At 38.9% G+C, this 16,095-nt stretch overlaps 1 protein-coding gene across 7 annotated transcripts in view; it reads right to left on the reverse strand.

Annotated features, from left to right (window-relative positions):
* The window catches only part of FAT3 (FAT atypical cadherin 3), a 555,353-nt gene that overhangs the window by 107,401 nt on the left and 431,857 nt on the right, over positions 1-16,095 (reverse strand). For all 7 annotated transcript variants that reach the window (XM_075592531.1, XM_075592536.1, XM_075592534.1 and 4 more), the window contains 2 exons: positions 15,214-15,424; positions 6,102-10,175 (listed from right to left, as the gene is read on the reverse strand). In XM_075592531.1, the coding sequence (XP_075448646.1) occupies positions 6,102-10,175; positions 15,214-15,424 (4,285 nt within the window). The remainder of the gene's footprint in view (positions 1-6,101; positions 10,176-15,213; positions 15,425-16,095) is intronic.

Raw genomic sequence — 16,095 nt, forward strand, 5'->3', positions numbered from 1 at the left:
AGATAATATAGGACCCTTTCAGTGTGAGATGGGTAGGCAGATTATTGGAGATAAAGAAAAAGCAGAGGTATTAAACAAATTCTTTGCCTCTGTGTTTACCAGGGAAGAATCTAGTTCAATAGTAGTGCCGCAGGAGGAAGCCACAACCTCCATATTAATGAACAATTGGTTAACTGAGGAAGAAGTTCATAAGCGACTTGAAAAAATTAAAGTAAATAAGGCACCTGGCTCCAATGGCATATATCCAAGAGTTCTCAAGGAGTTAAGCTCAGTAATAGCAAAACCATTATATTTAATATTCAAGGACTCCATTTCCACAGGCTCAGTACCACAAGATTGGCGTAAAAGCAGATGTGGTGCCTATATTTAAAAAGGGAGCTAGATCACAACCGGGAAATTACAGACCTGTAAGCCTGACTTCAATAGTAGGGAAACTACTTGAAGGTTTAATACGGGATAATATTCAGGAATACCTAATAGAAAACAAAATTATTAGTAATAGTTAGCATGGATATATGAAGGATAGATCTTGCCAAACTAACCTTATTTGTTTCTTTGAGGAGGTAAGTAGGAATTTAGACCAGGGTAATGCAGTTGATGTGATCTACTTAGATTTTGCAAAGGCTTTTGATACGGTTTCACACAAGAGGTTGGTGTACAAAATAAAGAAAATTGGACTTAGTAATAATATATGCACCTGGATTGAAAACTGGTTAAAGGACAGACAACAGAGGGTTGTCATAAATGGAACTTTTTCAGGTTGGGCTAAAGTCGTGAGTGGAGTACCTCAGGGATCGGTACTGGGACCACTGCTTTTTAACTTGTTTATTAATGACCTTGAGGTTGGGATCGGGAGCAAAGTCTCCATCTTTGCTGATGATACTAAATTGTGTAAGGTACTAGAATCAGAGCAGGATGTAATTTCTCTTCAGAAGGACATGGAGGGACTGGAAACGTGGGCAGGTAAATGGCAGATGAGGTTTAATACAGATAAATGTAAGGTTATGCATTTGGGATGCAAGAATAAAAAGGCGACTTACAAATTAAATGGAGATATATTGGGGGAATCCTTGATGGAGAAGGATTTAGGAGTGCTTGTAGACAGCAGGCTTAGCAATAATGCCCAATGTCATTCAGTAGCTGCAAAGGCAAACAAGATCTTATCTTGCATCAAACGGGCAATGGATGGAAGGGAAGTAAACATAATTATGCCCCTTTACAAAGCATTAGTAAGACCACACCTTGAATATGGAGTACAATTTTGGGCACCAATCCTAAGAAAAGACATTATGGAACTAGAGAGAGTGCAGAGAAGAGCCACCAAATTAATAAAGGGGATGGACATTCTAACTTATGAGGAGAGGCTAGCTAAATTAGATTTATTTACATTAGAAAAGAGGCGTCTAAGAGGGGATATGATAACTATATACAAATATATTCAGGGACAATACAAGGAGCTTTCAAAAGAACTATTCATCCCACGGGCAGTACAAAGGACTCGGGGCCATCCCTTAAGGTTGGAGAAAAGGAAATTTCACCAGCAACAAAGGAAAGGGTTCTTTACAGTAAGGGCAGTTAAAATGTGGAATTCATTACCCATGGAGACTGTGATGGCAGATACAATAGATTTGTTCAAAAAAAGGTTGGACATCTTTTTAGATGGGAAAGGTATACAGGGATATACCAAATAAGTATACATGGGAAGGATGTTGATCCAGGGATTAATCCGATTGCCAATTCTTGGAGTCAGGAAGGAATTAATTTTTCCCCTTAATGGAGTTTTTTGTTTGCCTTCCTCTGGATCAATAATAAGTATAGATATAGAATAAAGTATCTGTTGTCTAAATTTAGCATAGATTGAACTTGATGGACCTACGTCTTTTTTCAACCTCATCTACTATGCAACTATGTAACTATGTAATATACTCTTATCCTTTAAACAATTAACCAATTAATCAGAGCCCGCATCCATTAGGCGCAGATGTAAACAATACACATACAAATTAAACAATCTAATTATAATATACATTTAACCAAAGGAGAACATAATCCTTATTAGGACCAAAATGTAGTGAATATAAATCATCTAGAAATGTGAAAACTTAAAGTGAAACAATTCAATTTATATGTGTCCTAAATTAGAACTATAATTAGTGAATCATGTGAATGTGAATGAAGTGTGATGATGATCTAACATTGAGTCATATAAACTGAAATTAGTTATATAACCTCACCTCTCTCTCTTCTCCCCCCCCCACCTCTCACTCTTCTCCGCCACCCCCCCTCTCTTCTCCCCCCACCTCCTCACCTCTTTCCCCTCTCATTTGCTACTTTACTTATTTTTCCTACACAGGTGCGTTAGCGTAGTTATGATTTATATATCTATACAAAAGTGTCTTATTTTATGAAAAAAGCCTACATTTAGCCTATAATAGTAATAATGCTCTGGCTGGGTTAAAGTCCTATTGGCCAGTAATGCCCTGTTCTTCGGATTATTACTTAATTATATGTTGCATTATATAGATTTATTTTTATTCTTATTTTCATTGAGGTGTATATATTCCTAACTTAATTGATTTACTCCTTAATTAATTTTAATTAGGTTACTAATACAGGATTGTAATAATTAGCCAGTTTTGCTAAATATGTATATTGGCAATGATTATATATACACATATGATGCCAGATGGTATGTATATATGTATGCGATTTCTAATGGTTTTGCACATATATATATATATATATATACATATATACATACACACACACACACGCACACACGCACACACGCACACACGCACACACATTGTGTTTTTCTGTATTATTGTCCTTTTATTTATTTTTCCCTTCCCTTTTTTGCATTGGTTAATGTTGTTTTGAATAATATAAGGAGATCATTTTTCCCATTAGTGTCATTTTATTAGTTCATGTTTTGCTCATCAAGACTTTGCTCTTGTTTGTTATTATATATAACTCATTTCAGTTGATATGACTCAATGTCATATCATTACCCTTCATTCGCATGACTCACTAATTATAGTTCTAATTTAGGACATATATAAATTGAATTGTTTCACGTAAAGTTTTCACATTTATAGATGATATATATGAACTAAATAATGGTCCTAATAAGGATTATGTAATACTTTGGTTAGATGTATATTTTTATATTGTTCGATTTTTCTGTGAATTGGTTACATCTGCGCCTAATGGATGCAGGCTCTGATTAATTGATTAATTGCTTAAAGGATAAGAGTATAAATATAAGAGCTGTGCATCAGTGACGTTAGGCTGCGCTTATAGTGAAGGCGATGGCGACGCCGCAGCAAAACAAATGCATTGCCGCCGTCTCGTGCGCTTATAGTAAGCGCAACGCGACGGAGCAACGGATTGGTCGTGATCACTGGAAGTCATCTCTATTTGATTTTTCCAGCGACCGTCGTGTCGCCGTCACTATAAGCGTAGCCTTACTCCTGATGAAGAACGTTGTATGTGCGAAACGTGTTGAGGTCTCGTTACTTTATGCTATACGTCGTCACACAGGAGCGTCCATACATCGTCACATGGAGACGCCAGTCAGTAGATCAGCTGTTGAGCTGTGTAGCCTCCACAGATCCAATGCTGTGAGCTCCGAGTCCGGGGATCTGGTGCACCAGATTCTAGCAGAATTACATGAACCGATCTTTCCAGCTCTCGCTGGGATATCGTGGAGCCTACTTTTACCTTTTTTATTATAAGTCTATGCTGTATGTTTGTGTGTTTTTTCTATTACACCATTTGCCAATCAATCTTGTGCACGGTGTATTTTGTATTGTTGGCTTGAAAATCCGGTTGGATTATTTGGTGGGAAAACGGAGCACCCACTGTAGACTCATCCAGCAAGGAAGTGGATACATTGAAAATCACTATTACCTATGTACTGATTTCATTATATAGCAGTCTGCACAATTGGGACTTTTGACACACACACACACATATATGTAAAAAGTGTGTATATATATAAACTTTAGCTATGTGAGGAAATATATATTTTTATATAATATATATATCTATATAATCTATCTATCTATATCTATCTATATCTATATCTATATATATGTATAGATATATATATATATATATATATAGACTATATATACATCAGGTACATATATATACTGTATATATACATATATATACTGTATATATATATATATATATATATATATATATATATATATATATATATATATATATATATATATATATATATAACCTGATGATTTCCCTTTGTTATAGATTAGTTGTAGGATGTGATACCTATTCCCATCTGTATGACTCTAGGACCATTACTGATATTTTAACATTGAACAACAGCTTTGTTATAGTAAATGTTTTACATGTAGATGCCATTCAGTCAGCTGATTTGCGATCAATTAACTTTTGTTATTATTTAAACTATTGTGCTAACTGACACTCCAAGTCAAATTATTTTTGTATTCCTCATACTGTATATGAGCAACATATCATTTGAAATAAAAAAAATTGAGGCACCTGGGCTAGAGACAAATCACATTAGTTATTAATGTAAGGTCTTATCAAGCAAGTAATACAATCTGCGCTCTACTTGCTCTGTGTTAAACCAGAGGTGCGTGAGTTCAATCCTCAAGAGGCCAGGCTTTCAGGGCAACACATATCCCAAACAAGTTATCATAGTCATACTGTAGTTAAGGTTGGTCTAAATCAGGCATGCACAACTCGTAAAGTGAGAAGGGCCGAACTGCTCCAAGGAAAAAAAGATTTGGGTCGCACGGGTAAAATCATCTTTATTATCTCTCCTCCAGCACCTCTCATCATCATCATCATCCTCATATCTCCCCCAGCACCCATCATCATCCTCATATCTCCCCCAGCACCCATCATCATCATCATCATCCTCATATCTCCCCCAGAACTCCTCACTATCAACCTTTACGATACTCCCCATCTATCTCTCATACCCCCATCTCTCCTCCTCACCCACACACATCATACTCCTCCACATCAAACACACAACACCCCCCTGCACACTACACACATCCAACCCCCCCTGCACCTCACATCCCTCTCCCCCCTGCACCTCACATCATTCTTCCCCCCCTGCACCTCACATCCCTCTCCCCCCTGCACCTCACATCATTCTTCCCCCCCTGCACCTCACATCACTCTCCCCCCCTGCACCTCACATCACTCTCCCCCCTGCACCTCACATCACTCTCCCCCCTGCACCTCACATTACTCTCCCCCCTGCACCTCACATCACTCTCCCCCTGCACCTCCCATCCCTCTCCCCCCCTGCACTTCCCATCACTCTCCCCCCCTGCACCTCCCATCACTCTCCCCCCCTGCACCTCCAATCACCCTCCCCTGCACCTCCAATCACCCTCCCCCGCACCTCCATGACTCCCCCCCAGCACCTCCATGACCCCCCCCTGCACCTCCAATGAACCCCCCCCCCTGCACCTCCAAAGACCCCCCTCTACCTCGGTTTGCTGCGAAGGAGGCGGCAGAGAAGGCAGGACTGCACTCACGCACGCGCTCTAGCAGCAGCAGGCACGGAAGTGCCTCAATGCAAGAGCACGCTGCTGCCCTGCAATCCTCTGAGCGGGCTCGTCGGGGAGGGGGGAGAGCGGGCTCATCGGGGAGGGTTGGAGAGCGGGCTCATCGGGGAGGGGGGAGAGGTGTCTCGTGGGGGAACGGGAGAGGGGTCTCGTGGGGGAACCGGAGAGCGGACTTGGGAGGGGGAGAGTGGAAAGCCGCAGCGGGCCGCACAGTGAGTGCAGACGGGCCGCATGTGGCCCACGGGCCGCGTGTTGTGCAGGCCTGGTCTAAATGGTTAAGTTTTTTTGCATTAAAGATATCTTGAAAACCTGGCCTACTAGCAACACTTTGAGGACTGAACTTCAGCCCTCCTGTGGTAACCAGTACCTTCGCTGTAACGCAAAATTATATCAGCAAGCAACCTGGGGCAATATCTTTTTTTTTAGTACAGTAATGACTCTGGTTTGGGTGTTTAAAGATCACAGGTATTAATAAGGCTATTTCTACAATGGGTCTGTGATGAGACAATGTACAGTACTTACCGGTAATATGGTAGCTCACTTGCCGATTCACATCAGATGTGTCTTCATCCCACGTACTGAGGACTGCAACAACTTCCCCCGGGGCATCACTTTCTTTCACAGACCCTTTGTATTCGTCATGTTCAAAGACTGGTCCATTGTCATTTATATCTGTGATAGTTACAGACACTAATGTTGTTGAAGCAAGAGACAGGGCTTCTCCCAGGTCTGATGCAACAACTGTAAACGTGTATGTCGGATGCTTCTCGTGGTCCAGATCCTTCAGTGTACTTATCCAACCATTATTTGTATCAATAGTAAATGTTTCTAAGAGTTTGTCTTCTTCTGTTTCTGAAACGAGACTGTATGTAACTTGCCCATTAGCACCCCAATCTGCATCAACTGCTTTAACTTGGATAATGTTTGTTCCTATTGGCATGCCTTCCATTATTATCGCCTCATAGTGGGTGGAGTCAAAAACAGGTTTGTTGTCATTTAAATCCAAAACTTTTACTTCTACATCAACCGTAATTAAAATATCCATCTTATCTAGTGGTATGTTGGCTGCAACTTTGAAGTGAAACGCAGGTATAGTTTCATGGTCAACTTTCTTGTCCAGTTTTAATACTCCCGTGTCTTTATCAATGATAAAAAATCCATCCTTGTTATTTTCGGCAAGTTCACCATTGACTGTGCTAAATATAGCAATTTGGATTGGTGTCAGATAAAAGGAATCTATTGTAGTTCCAATTACAGAGTCTTCAGATACTGCAAATGAATACTGGGATTGTGAAAAAGCAGGTATAATGGTTTCAGAAGGCACTACATGAATATAGACAGGAATGAGAGAGTGCTTCATTGGAATGCCCCCATCTACTGCTTTTACAAAGAAAGAAAGGACAGTATTTTTTAACTGGTTAAAGTTGCCTTTCGTAACCATCCAACCATTGTCAGGGTCAATTTCAAGGAGATCCGCTACTGACACTGAAGCCTCACTGTAAAGTGAGTAGGTAATGCGAGAATTTGCCCCATCATCTGTATCAAAGGCCTGCACCTGTGTTACCAGATGGCCCTTTCCTACATCAGCTTTAACACTTGCCCGATATTCTGTAGCTTTGAATTGTGGGGCATTATCATTTTCATCTACCACGATCACTTGTACAGTGCAGAATGCTGCTCTTCCTCCACCGTCAAGGGCTCTTAGAAATATGCTGATGTCCCGTTCCAATGGATTCTCTCGGTCAAGCTTTTCCGTTGTTACTATCTGCCCTAAATTGTCAATGAAGAATCTATTCTTGGCAAAGTCATCTATTATTGTGTAGGTGATATGTCCATACATGCCAGAATCTGCATCTGTTGCTTTTACATACATTACTTTGGTTCCTACAGCAGCATTTTCTCGAACTTCAGTCACATAAATGCTCTGTGCAAAAACAGGGCTGAAGAGATTAGCCCCAAGAACCCGTATATGCACCTGTGCTGTGCTTGTGAACAATCCATCGGAGACTGAGACGTTCAGGCTGTGCATTGGCTCCATTCGCTGTTTTCGATGGTTAGAAAGGCTGATAACCCCACTTTTACTATCCATGATAAAGTTTATGCGATCATTTCCAGATAAAATACTGTACTCTAATCTTTCAATGTCAGTACTGTCTGCATCTGATGCTTGGACACAGGTCACGAAATGTCCCCTAGGAGCAAGCTCACTAACATAAGATTCATAAATCAATTGATTAAAAATGGGAGGATTGTCATTTAAATCTGTTATGTAGATGGTAACAAGAACTTCACTACTGAGAGGTGGAAATCCATTATCTGTTGCCCTGATTTTCAAGCTGCTCTGCTGTAAGACTTCATGATCTAACAAACGAGCTGTTAATATTAAGCCGCTTGTGCTGTCTATGTGAAATGAATCTGTGTTGTTAAAAGTGTCCTGAACTATTTGATACCTGATGACTTCATTATTTTTGGAGTCTGCATCAGTGGCAACAACTTGCAGAACTGGTGTCCCAATCAATGAGCTTTCAGACAAAGTTGCATTATAGGAAGGTAGTTGAAAAACTGGGGGGTTATCATTTACGTCATTTACACTTAAGTCAACAATGACTTCTGCCCGTGCACTGGTAAGTGAATCACTTGCTCTTACAGTCAATTTAAAAAAAGTATTTAGCTCAAAATCCAATGGACTTATGACACTTAAAACGCCTGTTTCAAAATCAATGTTAAACTGGTTGTATGGGTCTCCATCAACTATAGTGTAAATAATACCCTGACCTTCGGGGCTTGTGGCATTGATGATTAAAATGGAGGTGTGCATTTTTACGTCCTCATTTACAGAAGCTGTATAAAAGGCCTTGTGAAATACCGGCATGGCTTTGTTGACAATAGTAACTGGAAGCTCAACTGAAGCAAATAGAGAAGGGTCGCCACCATCTTTTGCAATTATTATTAACATATATTCTATGTTAGATAGGTCTGAATCAAATGTTTTTTTTAATGTTACACTCCCATTGTGTTTGTCAATTTCAAAATGACTGTAGTCTTCTTCCAGAAAAAATGTCAGATCACCATTTTTGCCCTTGTCTTTATCAATGGCAATAACTTTGTAAATGAGAGTTCCAGGCTCAGCATCAACTTGAACAGCAGCATAGTATGGGAGCCCTACAAAAACTGGAGCATTGTCATTTATATCCTCAATGTTAACCTTGACAACAACCCTTGCAACGCGTAGGTGATCTAGTTCACGGCTTGCCTCTACGACTAACTCATATACCTCTTGTTCTTCTCTGTCAAAAGACATTCCAGTTGTTTGAATGACTCCAGATGTACCCTTAATCTTAAACTTGTTTCCTGGATTTAATATGCTGTATTTTAACGGTTCATTGAGATGGTTACCTATAACATTGATGACTGCTACTTTAGTGATATTAGTGTTATTTTCTGCAATAGAAGTGGAGTAAAAGTCTTGTGTGAAATAAAGACCACTGTCCATAGCTTCTTTTACCATTATGGTCACTATAGCTGTGCTATAAAATTTTCCATCAGACACTTTAACCATGAGCATGTAATGATCTTTAGACAAACTGCTATTTCTTATGGTAACAACACCACTGCTGGAATCAACTAAAAAATGATTCATGTTGCCTTCTGTTAAAGTGTAAGTTAACTCAGGTGGTATTGCTGAATCTGGATCTCTTGCACTAACTTGAACAACTTCGACCCCAACATAGGTAGGTAAAAGTAAAGTTGTTTCAAACACAGCCTCTGTAAACACTGGCGGGTTATCATTCACGTCAGTTACTTCAATAGTCACCTCAACTGGACTTTCTGCTGTAAGTTGTGGACTGCCACTATCTCTAACATGTACATGGAAATGGAAATAGGCTATAGTTTCATGGTCCAAGTTTGCTATAGTCCTGATAGCACCTGTGCTGGAATCCACTGTAAAATACTTCTTAGCTGTTGATTCAACGATCTGATAAACAAGCAAAGCATTCTGGTTGCTATCTGCATCACTTGCTCTTATTACCAGTGGGTTGTTGTCGGAGCTGCGTACTATGCTGTTGATTGGAGCAGCTTCACTGATGCTGCCTACATATTGAGAACTGAGAAAAACGGGCGGATTATCATTTTCATCAAGAATCTGAATGTTCACGGTGGCGTTGGAAGCCATGCCAGCCATGTTCGTTGTTTGAACAATCAGCTGATAAGTTGAAATCCGCTCATAATCAAGTGCTTTTTGACTTGTTAAAACGCCAGAGTATGGGTTCATTGTGAAGGCTCCATCAGTATTTCCAACTTTGATTTCATAAACTAATGTGGACTGGCTAATGGCTGAAACCAATATAACTGATGTTCCCACATCGACATTTTCATGAATTTCAGCCTGGTATTCATTCTGTGTGAATTTCGGGTGTGAATTATCCGACATAGACAAGGAAATTCTGACAATGGCAGCAGCAGAAAGTGGTGGGCTGCCTCGGTCAGTTACTTTCACAGACAGTACAAAGTGACCCATAGTTGACATCTCAGGTTCTTTGGAGACTGTGATGATGCCTAAAATAGGCTCGATTTTAAATGCATTTCCAGTGTTTCCTAAAAACATAAACAAAAGTGAATTAGGTTAATGGGTAAATGTAGATTTAACATGTATACGTATTTAGAAATATAGCAATGATAAAATAAGTCAATGTTAAATTAAATAACATTTCCCCTTTCCCTTCTAAACATCTATTTGTATAGTATGTTCACAACCACAGAAAGAAGCTCAGCTTTACAGTGCAAGGTTGCACTTTTACATGATGAATTACAGCCTACTGCACAGTATATCATTTATAACGTATTAGATGATTTGCTTAGTCAAGTATGAAGGATCAGGTCATTCATGACAATACATTTTAAGTTCGTGTTTCTCATTCTAAGATGGATATATTAAAACACATACTTATATCGCCTTTGATGGATTTTGAGCCATCAAGCAGGGAATAGCAAAGTGGAACATTAGGTTTGCTTCACTAAACTTTAAGAAAACTTTGGACAAATCTCAAGACTTGTTAAAATGTTGGCATGAATTAGACTGCTTTTAAAATGAGTTAAGTTGCTAAATAATTAAGTACAATAATCACAACCATCCTTAAAAATAATACCTTTGATCATACTTGCACCTTAACTGTTACCATGTCTCTCTCCTGCCTTTTGCATCAAAGCTTAATGAACCCTTTCTCTCTTTGCGTTTACTCAATTTTTTCAACACTCATACTCTATTAGCATCTGACTTCTGAATCGCATATTCCATTGAAACTGCCCTCATCAAAGTACAGTAGCAAATGATCTTAACACTTCACCCTCTGCTACTGCACATTGTCCACTCTCTTGGCATCTGTAACAAAGCTCTCCTGGTTCTCTTCTTATGTTTCTAACCGCTCCACTAGTGCGTCTAGATAGCTCTTCCTCTTCTCCTGTCTATTGGCATGCCTCAAGACTTTGTACTGAAACCACTGCGTTTCTATATGCACTCTCACTTTGCGTTCTCATTAGTTTTTGGTATCAAATAACACCTCTATGCAGATGAAACACAACAGTATGTTTCAAAAACGTCTCTCCCCTCATTTAAGTCAAACCTAAAAACACACATTCTCAATAAAACATTTCAATTGTCCGGACACATTGCTACTACCCCTACACACACATGCATTTACCAACAACCATGATCAGACACTGCCATATACTGCACTTACTCCTTCGCCTACTGTCTCTAGAGGTTTCCTAGCATAGCACTTAAATTGTCACCTCTCCAGGGTAGCGAGTTTCTTGACCAGGGAGGCTGCAAGGTAGCTCCCCTCTCCTCCTCGCCCAGTACCCACATAGACACATACAAATAAAGACAAAACAGATCTGAAGGTATAAAGGCCGCGGCTAAATTATTTTTTTATAAATAAACAGAGTAAATGCCACTCCCTGCCAGAGTGCCCCTTTAATGAGGGAGGGACCGCCTACTCTCCACTCCCCCGAGCTTTAACAGCCCAGGTCTAAGTCTGGCAAGAACAAACACCTGCCCCAAAAAATTGCTGGTGGGCAGCAAACAGGCTGCGCTCCCCACCAGCTGGGCTTTAAGTAGCCCCAAGCTCCTCCCCTGGCCCCTCCCCCCCACACCACTCCCCGCTCCTCCTCGTGCTCTGAGAGGAGAGCAGCCTGTAAGGGCAGGGAGTAGGACAGAGAGGTGGAGCCTGGCCCCTCGTTCATGAGGCCCCCCCACACCTCCCCCGCCAAGGGCTAGGAGGCCGCTTTCCGATGAGAAGTTCTTTTAAAGGGCGGAGATGAAATGTGAGAAGGTACATCTTCTCTGAGTATGCATGGTGTCGGCAGAATTCCAAATTTCCTGGGGTATAAAAATAGAACACTGGGGCCTAGAGAAGAGTATCTGTATAGGGCAATCAAATGGCTACATAAGTTGCTAACTTATCAGCTTTTTTTAAATTACACATGGTTATACTGTACTTCATTTTTGCATGTCTCATTCCCCAGTTTACAATCTGCAATATTAATACACTACTATAATAAATAGATATGTAGGAACCTTTCCCACATGTTAGGGAAACTGGCGAATATTAAGCTTTCAAACTTCTGAGATATGGTCAAGATTCACAAACATTCAACTACAGTGTATGTCTCAAAAAATGAATTTCCAATTTTAAAAGGAACAGTCCTTATCTCCCTATATTCCACCAACACTAGTTAACCAATTTATCACCTGAGATCTGACTCCAAAAGACTGTTTATGTTCCCAATGTTCAACAAAGAATCAGGCCGCTCCTTCTTTTGCTACTGTGCACGTCACAACTGGGATCATCTACCTGAGACTCTCAAAACTCACATTTTAATTTATCTGTAACTTTTACATACACCCATATTCCTATATTATCTGTACTGTTCATGAATGTCTTTAAATATAATGTATAACCCTGCTCATTTAATGTAACCATGTATTTGTAACCATGTATCTGTCATCATAACCAGGACATACTTGAAAACGAGAGGTAACTCTCAATGTGTTACTTCCTGGTAAAACATTTTATAAATAAAAATTCAACTCGTGGTGGGATCTTTTAAAATAATAATTATATACACATATAATCGTATACTTTTGCCTGTACAGGTAGTCTTCGTTATCCAATGTTTCACTTTACAACAAATGGCATATCCAACGCTTTACAATGGAACCCTACGGGCCATTTTTCGACGCCGGAATGCGTTATCCGACGCCTGAATTCGTTATCCAACGCTCACCGCCACTGATTAACATGGGACTCACTTTACAATGATTTCACTATCCAACGCTACTTCCAGAACGGATTCCGTTGGTTGACCAATGACTGCCTGTATGCATATATTAGTTGAATATATTTACATATGTAATTCTTATTTAAAGATATCTCACCACAAATTGAATAGATTAACAGGTGTCAATGGTATATAAAGAGATTAGGACATTAAAATAATATGTTGTCTGTCTCTCGTTCTTTTTTGCTCTCTTTCTTCCTCTCCCCTGCTTTCTCTCTTTCTCTTCCTCAAAAGACACTTTCCTCTCACATTGAAATGTTATTAATATCACAGATTTTAAAGAACTTCTTGTTGAAAGAGAAAAATATGCTAACTAAATTGAAGTGTAAGTATTGCAGAAAACATTTGCAAGTATTTAAAAATCTTAAAAATTTCACAAAAATATTTCACAAACATAACTCCAAGACATTCGCAGATCTAATAGAAATATAAAATGATTTATCACTTTCGAAATATCTTCACCAAATAAATATGTATTATGCACTAAGCCCAATATATGTGTAATGTGTGCTACTTACCGTTGATGAAATAATATTGCTGAAATTAATATACTGTTGAAATGGATGATATATTACTGAAATGGACTGGAGGGGTCTCCGGAGAAGAATTGAAGGCGATGTTCTGTTTCCATTTTGTCTGTTATGTCTTTAGTGAGCATTTTGTGTGTAAGAATGTGTGTGTGTTTGTGGTGTGAAAGAGATTCGCTCACAGTAGATTTATGACTGTGCCTTAAGTAACGCCCACATGCCTGGTATCAAGAAGTACCTGATTCCTATAGAGAGCTGTTTTAATCCAGTTTTAATGATCTGTAAAATGATTGGTTTAAGAATTAAGGAGTGATTATTATATTCTGCCTAGTAACCTATTTTAGACAAAGGAAATCAAGTGTATATAATGCCTGCTTGGACACTCAAGAGTAGAGTCTCATTTACCTTTGAATGTGTATGATCATACTCTGTGCTGTACTATGCAATAAACTACTCATTATCTACGACCCGTGTTTGTGAGTTTGCAAACGACACCGTACCCCCACAATACCTGTAATCACTGAACTCAACACCCATCCCAATATATATGATGTAGTGGGTGTTGGGTTCAGAGCTTGCAGGGATTGTGTGTGTTTGTTAATTGGCAACTGGTAACAGTTGTTTGGAGCTCAGTGACCCCCTTCTCCCTGGTTTATAGCTCGCCTTCCCACTTTTTATGTCTATTAAAACATTTCTCCCTCCATTATAGATAGAAAATGAGAATTTTCACAGGTAGTGTTAGGACCTGCAAAGGGGCAATGCCTTGACGTGGTTGGAGGCTTATAACGCTTTGCACAAAGAGTTTAACGAAATGACCCACACTTACGACAAGACAAATAGATAAGTATTTAACTATATCATTTGTCATATTGCATGTAGTATTGGGGATTTTTATTTTTGTTGGATACAAGTGGGCTACTTATTCACATTTTCCCAACACAATCATTAGGAAAAGATCATTCCCATGTTGATTTATACTTTATGATTATCAAAACAGTTCATCATTCTTATGTTAATGTTTTACCCCTGAACAAACCCTTTTTGGAAAGATTGTTACAGAAGTGTTGGCATTATTTGAAGCCAAATAATTGTAAAAATGGTGTCATGTCGCCTATTGTGAAAAACCTCAGACATTTTATATGAAGTGTAAACTGCGAATAAAAAGGAGAAATGCTTATTGCTTGTTTCCCAGCCCTTTCATTGAACAGGTTCACTTTTATTGCTTGCATGTACATTAATAAAGTCTCAAGGTACACTCAATCGAAACAAATTGGCAATTATATGCATGCATGAGTGAGACTCTAGCCCATGAAATGGTACATATTATTGTGTAAGTGTATTAAATAACTACTATACCAGATAATAAAAAAAGTGTTTTAACTTAAATTAAAAGAACAAGCTACAGTATAAATGTATTACCTAATACAATATCACAGAAGGTTGAGCAATACATATGATTACCCCCTGAAATCTAAACAGATGTTAGAAATGTATGCTTAAGGTGTCTCAAATAACAAGCTGTAAGTGGAAACTTGAGATTCTGGCTCAGTCCTTTTAAATACAAATAAGACAGACAGAGAATTTGAAACTTATTGCAATCTCTCATGTCGTTATTTTATGTCTCACATCAACCTCTGGAGTACTGGATGGGACTGAAAAATATTGCTCTGTAATTATACATTGGTGGTCTTCTGACTGAAAAATAACATATACAACAACAAGTTTTAATAACGATCACCATTATGTCTACAAGTTCTTGTCATTACCTGTTTCTATTGAGTAAATAAGCTCGGCATTTTCTCCTTTGTCTCTGTCCAAGGCAGTAACTTGTAGAACCGTAGATCCAACAGTGGCTGATTCGAATACTGAAGCTTCATACAAAGGGCTGGTAAAATATGGACTGTGATCATTGGCATCTTCTACATTAATAGTGACACGAGCCAAGTTCCGTCGGTAAGGAAATTCTTGATCTCTGACCTATTTAAGGCATTTATGAAACAATTTAGAAGTGATACATTATTATGTTTTCATGTTAATCTACTGTAGCTCAGTTGCCTTAATGGTCAAGTTCAGAAGGACACATCAACAAACTTCTTCCCTAAGATTGTCAATGGCCTTTTAATTACTTATGTAATTTCTATCCAAGCATCCTCTCTCGAGCAAAAAACAAACAAACAAAGAACAAACATTACAAAGTCTTGCTCTGAATCCGTAATTACTTTTTCCCTACCTTAGTTTTGTCATGTACAGTAGCTTTATTTCCTCTAAGCCATAATGCCAACACTGATACATGGAAATGGCTGAAAAGTTTGCAGACATACTGTCCAAGTTGGATTGCGAGGACTACCTGTATTCCTCAGGTCAAGATAACTCTCCAAAGCTGGTCTTATAAGATCAATTCTTAGTTAAAATAAAAAAAGGTACTGTATCACCTAATACTGAAGTACTCCTTTACACTGCAGTATTTAATAATGTAATTAAGATTGAAGTATTGGGGGAAAAAATACTTTTGTCCTACTCAACTTTAGAGATGTTATACAGCCTGAAGTATTAACAATGTAGCCACTTTCTACAGCATCTTGCAGAACGGCTAATGGGTTAAAGAACAAAGTGTACTCCTTGGTTTCTAACTTCTTTTTGTAGCTGCA

The sequence above is a fragment of the Ascaphus truei genome, chromosome 3, assembly GCF_040206685.1.
Source record: "Ascaphus truei isolate aAscTru1 chromosome 3, aAscTru1.hap1, whole genome shotgun sequence".
Lineage (NCBI taxonomy): Eukaryota > Metazoa > Chordata > Amphibia > Anura > Ascaphidae > Ascaphus > Ascaphus truei.